The sequence below is a fragment of the Theropithecus gelada genome, chromosome 13 (genome assembly GCF_003255815.1).
Source record: "Theropithecus gelada isolate Dixy chromosome 13, Tgel_1.0, whole genome shotgun sequence".
Classification (NCBI taxonomy): domain Eukaryota; kingdom Metazoa; phylum Chordata; class Mammalia; order Primates; family Cercopithecidae; genus Theropithecus; species Theropithecus gelada.
The window spans coordinates 40,469,547-40,477,967 of record NC_037681.1 but is presented as its reverse complement, the minus strand read 5'-3'; the positions used below and the strand labels follow the sequence as shown (position 1 = coordinate 40,477,967).

At 54.7% G+C, this 8,421-nt stretch overlaps 1 protein-coding gene across 2 annotated transcripts in view; it reads left to right on the top strand.

The window, feature by feature from the left end:
* The window catches only part of SDC1 (syndecan 1), a 23,948-nt gene extending 21,604 nt beyond the window's left edge, over positions 1–2,344 (top strand). For both annotated transcript variants that reach the window (XM_025353888.1, XM_025353886.1), the window contains 3 exons: positions 71–549; positions 1,131–1,266; positions 1,418–2,344. In XM_025353888.1, the coding sequence (XP_025209673.1) occupies positions 71–549; positions 1,131–1,266; positions 1,418–1,587 (785 nt within the window). In that variant the 3' untranslated portion in view covers positions 1,588–2,344. The remainder of the gene's footprint in view (positions 1–70; positions 550–1,130; positions 1,267–1,417) is intronic.
* Positions 2,345–8,421: the final 6,077 nt, after the last annotated feature.

Below are 8,421 nucleotides of genomic sequence, written 5' to 3'. Positions count from 1 at the left end.
CCCCCCCAACACACTCTGCTTCTGGTCCTCCCGCCGCCCCCCACAACACACTCTGCTTCTGGTCCTGCAGGTGCTTTGCAAGATATCACCTTGTCACAGCAGACCCCCTCCACTTGGAAGGACACGTGGCTCCTGACGGCTACTCCCACGTCTCCGGAACCCACTGGCCTGGAGGCTACAGCTGCCTCCACCTCCACCCTGCCGGCTGGAGAGGGGCCCAAGGAGGGAGAGGCTGTAGTCCTGTTAGAAGTGGAGCCTGACCTCACTGCCCAGGAGCAGGAGGCCACCCCCCAACCCACGGAGACCACACAGCTCCCAACCACTCATCAGGCCCCAACGGCCAGAGCCACCACAGCCCAGGAGCCCGCCACCTCCCACCCCCACAGGGACATGCAGCCTGGCTACCATGAGACCTCAGCCCCTGCAGGACCCGGCCAAGCTGACCTTCACACTCCCCGCACAGAGGATGGAGGTCCTTCTGCCACCGAGAGGGCTGCTGAGGATGGAGCCTCCAGTCAGCTCCCAGCAGCAGAGGGCTCTGGGGAGCAGGTGAGTGGCCTCTGCATTCCTTGGGACATTGGGTGGGTTAGCCCTAATGCCTGGCACCCGGCACGCTCTACACCTGTACCCTGCGGGTGTCTCGTATTCCTCACCAGGAGGACAGGACACAGGGACCCACCTTCCCCTACCCCCAGGGCCTTGCCCAGAGCAGGACAGACTAATTATGAGATCAGAGCAAAAGCGCCCTTAAAGATCACCCAAGAGAGGGCTCCCCAAACTTACAATCCAAACTTGAAGCCCCTGCTGTAAGAGTGAACGTTATACCAAGTCCTCCTATTTTTTATCTTGCAGCTTCGTGGGATTTTTACACTTTACACTAAAATAAGCCTGCTTGTTTCCATACAGAAATGTATGCGTTGTATCACTTTTTGTGATATCCATGCCATGGGCCAGCCAGGGTCCAGAGTTGATGTGACAAGAAGGCCTGGCTTTCGGGCCCCCTGCGATCCTGGTTTGGGTGCATCTGAGTGGGTGGTGGCAAAGATCTGGGAGGCAGGAGCTGCTTCTGGAGCTGGTTGCTGCTGCTGGCGGTGACCTAGCCAACCCAATCTGCCCCTGCCCTCCCATAGGACTTCACCTTTGAAACCTCTGGGGAGAACACAGCTATAGTGGCTGTAGAGCCTGACCACCGGAACCAGTCCCCAGTGGATCCAGGGGCCACAGGGGCCTCGCAGGGTCTCCTGGACAGGAAGGAGGTGCTGGGAGGTGAGTTTTCTCTCAGGGGGGTAGTTCGGGGTGAACTGCTGCTGTGGGGTCGGGGTGGGGCTGACCACAGCCAAGGCCACCACTTGGGGGAGGGTCTGCAGTGGAGCCCAGGGAGCCGCTGAACTGAGCTGGCCCCGTCTACCTGCCCTAGGGATCATTGCTGGAGGCCTCGTGGGGCTCATCTTTGCTGTGTGCCTGGTGGGTTTCATGCTGTACCGCATGAAGAAGAAGGACGAAGGCAGCTACTCCTTGGAGGAGCCGAAACAAGCCAACGGAGGGGCCTACCAGAAGCCCACCAAACAGGAGGAATTCTACGCCTGACGCGGGAGCCATGCACCCCCTCCACCCTGCCACTCACTAGGCCCCCACTTGCCTCTTCCTTGAAGAACTGCAGGCCCTGACCTCCCCTGCCACCAGGCCACCTCCCCAGCACTCCAGCCCCTCTGGCCGCTCCTGCCCACGGAGTCCTGGGGCGTGCTGGGAGCTCCACTCTGCTTCTCTGACTTCTGCCTGGAGACTTGGGGCACCAGGGTTTTCTCGAATAGGACCTTTCCACCACAGCCAGCACCTGGCATCGCACCATTCTGACTCCGTTTCTCCAAACTGAAGCAGCCTCTCCCCAGGCCCAGCTCTGGAGGGGAGGGGGGATCTGACTGCTTTGGACCTAAGTGGCCTCATGTGGCTGGAAGATTCTGCGGGTGGGGCTTGGGGCTCACACATCTATAGCACTTACTGGTAGGACCAAGCATCTTGGGGGCGTGGCCACTGAGTGGCAGGGGACAGGGGTCCACTTTGTGTCGTGGGGAGGTCTGATCTAGATATCGACTTGTTTTTGCACATGTTTCCTCTAGTTCTTTGTTCATAGCCCAGTAGACCTTGTTACTTCTGAGGTAAGTTAAGTAAGTTGATTCGGTATTCCCCATCTTGCTTCCCTAATCTATGGTCAGGAGACAGCATCAGGGTTAAGACCTTTTTTTTTTTTTTTTTTTAAACTAGGAGAACCAAATCTGGAAGCCAAAATGTAGGCTTAGTTTGTGTGTTGTCTCTGAGTTTGTCGCTCATGTGTGCAACAGGGTATGGACTATCTGTCTGGTGGCCCCGTTTCTGGTGGTCTGTTGGTGGGCTGGCCAGTCCAGGCTGCCGTGGGGCCGCCGCCTCTTTCAAGCAGTTGTGCCTGTGTCCATGAGCTCAGGGCTTTGCTGAGGCCTGGGCCACTGCCACATTGGAGAAGCCCATGTGAGAAGTGAATGCTGGCGGCTCAGCCTTCAGACTGAGAGAGGACTGTAGGGAGGGCGGCAGGGGCCTGGAGATCCTCCTGCAGACCAGGCCTGTCCCGCCTGTGGCGCAGTCTCTGGGAGCTGCTTCCTCCTGGAAATTGACAAGGGGCGGCATCCTCCTGGAAATTGACAAGGGGCGCATCCTCCTGGAAATTGACAAGGGGCGTCTTCCTCCTGGAAATTGACAAGGGGCATCTTGGGCAGAGCTGGCTCTGAGTGCCTCCATCCAAGGCCAGGTTCTCCGTTAGCTCCTGCGGCCCCGCCCTGGGCCCTGGGCTGGAATCAGGAATATTTTCCAAAGAGTGATAGTCTTTTGCTTTTGGCAAAACTGTACTTAATCCAATGGGTTTTTCCCTGTACAGTAGATTTTCCAAATGTAATAAACTTTAATATAAAGTAGACCTGTGAATGCCACTGCCTTCGCTTCTTGCCTCTGTGCTGTGTGTGACGTGACTGGACTTTTCTGCAAATACCAACATGTTGGGAAACTTGGCTCAAATCTCTGTGCCTTTGTCTTTCCCATGGGGAGGGATTCTGGTTCCAGGGTCCCTCTGTGTATTTACTTTTTTGTTTTGGCTGAAATTCTTCTGGAGGTCGGTAGGTTCAGCCAAGGTTTTATAAGGCTGATGTCAATTTCTGTGTTGCCAAGCTCCAAGCCCCATCTTCTAAATGGCAAAGGAAGGTGGATGGCCCCAGCACAGCTTGACCTGAGGCTGTGGTCCCGGCGGACATATGGAGCCGAGGCCTGCCCCGCAGACACCTAGGACATCCTCCTCCCACCTGGTTGCAGAGGCCAGAGGCCCCCAGCCCAGGGCTCCTGCACTTGCTTATTTGACAACATTTCAGTGGCTCTGTTGGCCACTCTGAAAGGTGGGCCAGTCTGTGTATCAGAGATGCACCGCCAAGCCAAGGGAACCTGTGCCCAGTATTCGATACTGCGACTTTCTGCCTGGAGTGTATGACTGCACATGACTCGGGGGTGGGGAAAGGGGCCAGCTGATCATGTTCGTCTGCTGGTCCGTGGGACGGTGCCCAAGCCAGAGGCTGGGTCCATTTGTGTAACAGCAATAAACGGTACTTCTCATTTCGGGCAACAGCTGCTGTGGTGGTGGTTGAGTCTCTTGGCCTGGCGATGTCCTGCCGTGTCACTTACTAGGGGTGGGAGCCTGGTTCTGGGCAATGCTCTGGCTTGGTACAGAACAGCAGAATTGATGCTGGTCCCTCCTGTCGCAGAAGACAGAATCCATCTCTGCCCTCCTTCCCCAAACCCCTGTGCAGGCATTCAGTATCTCGCCTTCCTTCTCCTGGGGCTCTCGGTCCTCCTCCTGCCCAGCGCTCCTTGTTCCTTAAGGCTCCAACTGGATCATTTCCTTCCTCAAGGACATGATGGGCTCCCTACTGATTCTCAAAGTTTGCTATTGATTGTTTGCTCATTGTGATTTCTGTACACTTACTAGCAACAGTCTTAAGTGCCAGAGGTCTGAACAAATCATGTGCAGAGTAGGGAAAAACGACAGTGAAAGACCTGGACGTTGAGGCAGCACAGTGCACTGCAGGGGTCCTCAGTGTCCTACAGCATCTATTATAGCTGGCTTCCCAGTCTTGTCCAGGCTGCTGGTCCATTCTGTCCCTGGTGCAGGTCAGCCCCTGACCCTAGACTCCAGGCAGGGCCTGGGCCGTGCAGAGTGGGAGGGACCATTTCTTCCCCGCCCCTGCACCTGCTGATGGAGCAGAGACCGCCGGCTCCAAGTGGCTTTGCAGGATGGAGAATTCTATTCTTCCCTGACACATTGTGTTCCAAAGGGTTTGGAGGCTGAGATAAAGTTCCCTAGGTCATTTATTCATTCAACAAACACTGAAAACACCAGTGCCTGTTTCCTGCCAGTTCCTGGACTGGACAAGGAGGGTCGAGTTGTAGAACTGATTATCAGATAGTAATACTTTTATTAATAATGTATTAATAACCCTCCACATGGGACCTGCAAGTTTCCAAGACCCCAGCTCCCTGGGCTGCCTGTCCCCATATATCCAAATCAATTAAACTGCACCCCATCCCACCTCTTGGCCCTGCTCGTTCTTAATGCCCTCTCTCAATTCTGCGCTTCCATTCTGAGTCCCCCACTCCAGGGCACCCCCAGGACAGGGATGTGCCATCAAACAGACTTCGCCGCATATTTGAGAAGAACAGTAAAAAAGGTGGAGGTGTTTAAATGTCGTCTTTGGGCACCCCTTCCTCAAGCAATGACTGCCCACCTCCCCTTGGGCCTCAGCCTGCTGTCCTGTGTCGCAAAGCCTATATCCATTTCTTCACTTTCCCACTTGCCCTGCCTGGGAGGGGAGCAGTAGGCACTATTTCCTTTTTCCGTCCCCTTTACATCATGCCCACGGTCTGGCCTGGGTGTGGGGAGAGCGTGTGTGTACATTGCATGCACGACTCACTGCATCTCCTACTAAGACCTCTGCCAAGTTATTTTCTAAACGTATGAGCCATCTTCTCTCAGATTGTGCCGCACTCTCAATGTGCAGCCAGCTTCTGTTTTAAATAGCATTTTTTGCCTCGCTTGCCTCGGGGTTGTGCTTGGGATATGTTTTCATAGCCAGAATAAAGACCCTGCCTTCTATTCTGCTCTCTGCTCTCAGGGAGGTTGTGGCCAGAGGGAGCAGACAAATGACAGAGTGGTATCAATGACAGAGAACTGTGTGGGCTGTGCGGCAACACGGCACCTAAGCTGCGCAGTGTCTGGGTCATGGAGGTGCCGGAGGGTGGTCGATCTGGGTCTGGAAGGACAAATTCAAGTCAGTCTCTCATGCGGGGAAGGGATGTCAGTGGAGGATGTGAAGTGCCAGCAGGTGCAGGAGGGAGGGGCTGAAATGCGGAGCGGCAGGGCTGCCCACAAGGGAGAGGGTGCCTCTGAGGGACTGCAGAAAAGACGAAGATGCAGAGGGCTGGGGTTCTGAGGCCTGACCACGGAGCAGAGGTGAGGGTTGATGACTGTGTAGGATGGGTGGGGAGGAGGGGCTGGTAAGAGGCAGAACTAGCAGCACCTGGGCGGCATGCCCCTGCCTCACCTTGCTCTCCTACAGGGGAGCCTGGGGATGAGACTGTACTCTGGGTGGGCCATCTATGGCGGAAGGGACAGTAGTCCCAGAGTTGGGCCTTGAGGTGGGCCATCTCAGGCTCCCTCCCAGGTCAGGCACTGCTGGTGCACGGGCGCCCTACAGCATCTGGGAGAAAGGGTTTTTTAAATGGGTCTGCAGGTACCGACCGCACAGAGGAGCCCCGGGACCAGGACCATGCTCCCTCTGCTGAGGCGCCCTCTCCCTCACCCCTATCACCCTCATCCTCTGCCCCTTCTCTCCAGCCTGGCAGAAGAGAAAGGAGGCTGGGCTGCCTCAGGAGGTGGTGAGCCCCTGGCACCTGGAGCTGAATGAGTGAGGAGCCTAGAGGGGCTTAGAAACGGCTTTGGGCCCACAGGCCCTAAAGCTGTTGGAGCTGGAGGCTCCCATTCTGCAGACTCTGCCTGGCCATGGGACCAGCCCTCACCTGGCTTTCTCCCTTCCTCCCACCCCCAACACCACTGCGCCTCCCCAGTACATTAGTCACGCCCACTCGTGGCATGCACATGTGCAAGGATGGATTTGCCCCAGTGCAGGTCCTCGGCAGGTCCGCCCCACACCTGCTCTCCTTCAAGGCTGAGGGAGGCACTTGAGTCCGTTGTGTTCTCATAACTTCAGGTCATGCCTCTCGGGCACCTCCTGCCACATGACAGCAGGTATCTGTCTGGCTTCCTGCCACCCTGGGTGCTCCTGGAGGGCAGATGTTTCCTTGTGCAGTCTGGCAGGAGGCATGGCATTCAGGGGCTCACTGCAAGTAGGAGGACTCTGCTTTTGGGGTGCTCATTGAGGCTGGCTAGTACTGCTACCCTGCTCTGGAAGTCAAGCAACATTTAGAAGATTTTTAACAGTGCAAGTCACCACTACACACACCTCCCACCACCAGAACGGCTGCATTTAGGGATGGGCAACGTCGTGTTGTGGGGAGATGTCCCTAGGCTGTTGGAGGGAGTGAGCATTGATAGGAGCTCTTTGGAAACTTACTTGGAAATACCTACTAACACTAAACATATACCTACGCTATGATCCAAGGAGAATGAGAGCATATATCTGCTGAATGGTGTGTATAAGAATGCATGTAACAGCTTTATTCATCAGAGCTCAAACACAGAAACTGCCCAAATGTCCTTCGCCGTGAGAATAGGTAAATGAATTGTGGTGTGGTATATTCACACAGTGAAACACTACTCAGCAACAAAAAAGGACGAGCTACGGACACAGGTATAACAGAGATGAACATCATGGGCATATATATGAAGCACAAGAAGCCAGACACGACGAAGCCAACATTGCATGATTCCATTTGTAGGAAGTTCAGGAACAGGCAAAACTAATTGACGATAATAGAAAGCCAGTGGGTTCCTCGGGCTGAGGGTGTGATATTGACGAGGCATGGACACAAAAAACCTGGGATGTGGAAATGTTCTCTGGATTGATGTGGGTGGTGATTAGAAGGGTGAACATATATGTAAATAAATCATCAAGCTATGCACTTAGATGAGTGCACACTGTGTATGTTATTCCTCAATAAGAAAGTTAAAGGGAAGAAAAATGCTTATAAAAGGGCTTCTGAGTTTCTAATTAGTTCCTTCAAATCTCACTGCAGCTTTTTCAGCAAAAACGAGGGAGGCCCACATGGTGTACGTTTTCTTCAGAATCCCAGAGGATTCTGATTTATGGGCAGAGAGGCCCAGGGCAAAAGCCTCTCACAGCTGTGTGCTGAGCAGAGCAAGTAAGTGGCGGCTTCCCTGAGCCTGATGGGGAAGGCGGGGCAGGCCCTCTCCAGACAGCGGGAGGGTAGGCACTGCCTGGAGGGCGGCCCTCGGGACCCCTTCCCCCAGCTCCAGCCAGGCCCCAGCTTCCTCTGGTTCCTGGAACCTGCCCTACCCAGCCGGTGTTTCCAGCACTTAGGGCTGGGAGCTAAGCTGTTCTTCCACTCCAGGAAAATATTTGTTCAGGGACTTGGCACCCGAATAAGAGGAAATAAAAGCCACCTTGGAGTCGAGCGGGCGGCTCTGCTGCCGGCGGCTGTGTCTGCCCCTCCAGGTTGCCTCTGCAGGTGCCCAGGCCCGGCGTCTGGGGCCTGGCCAGGAACCCCACCCCACAAACAGGCCTGCTTAGGGATAAGCCTGGGGTGCCACTATTTATTCATTCAGTCAGTCAGTCATCTGTCAGTGCCGTCCACAAATGTTTATGAAACCTATTATGTGCCAGGCACAGTGCTGGGCCCTGGACATTGTCAGTGACCCAGGCCCCATCCTTACCTTCAAGGCTGTTGCAAGGTAGTGAGGGAGGCTGGCAGCATAGCAGGAGCATTGAGGGTATGGAGGTGAGGCCAGGGGGAGCCACCAGGCAGGCCGATACCACCAAGCACTTGGCAGGCACCTAGCGTCAAGCCAAAGGAAACGTAAGATCAAATGAAGGGATGACCCAGAGGGGAAGGAGCATTCCAGGCAGATGGAACAGCATAGGCAAAGACCCAGAGGTAAGACAGCACAGAGCTTTGTGGTGTAGAGAGTTGAAGGGGTTGGCTGGGGTTGGTGCCGGGAGTTCAGCACAAGGAGGTTGGAGGTTATGCCGGAAGAACCTCCCTCCTGGGTGTAATGCTCAGGACTGTGGACTTTATCCCCAGAGCAGTGGAGGTTTTTATTTGTTTTGAAACATTTAAACACATTGATTTTGATTCTTTTTTAAATAGAGAAGTACAAAATGAAAATTAAGTTGACCTCAAATCTCACCACCTAGATATTTCCTGATGACCTTT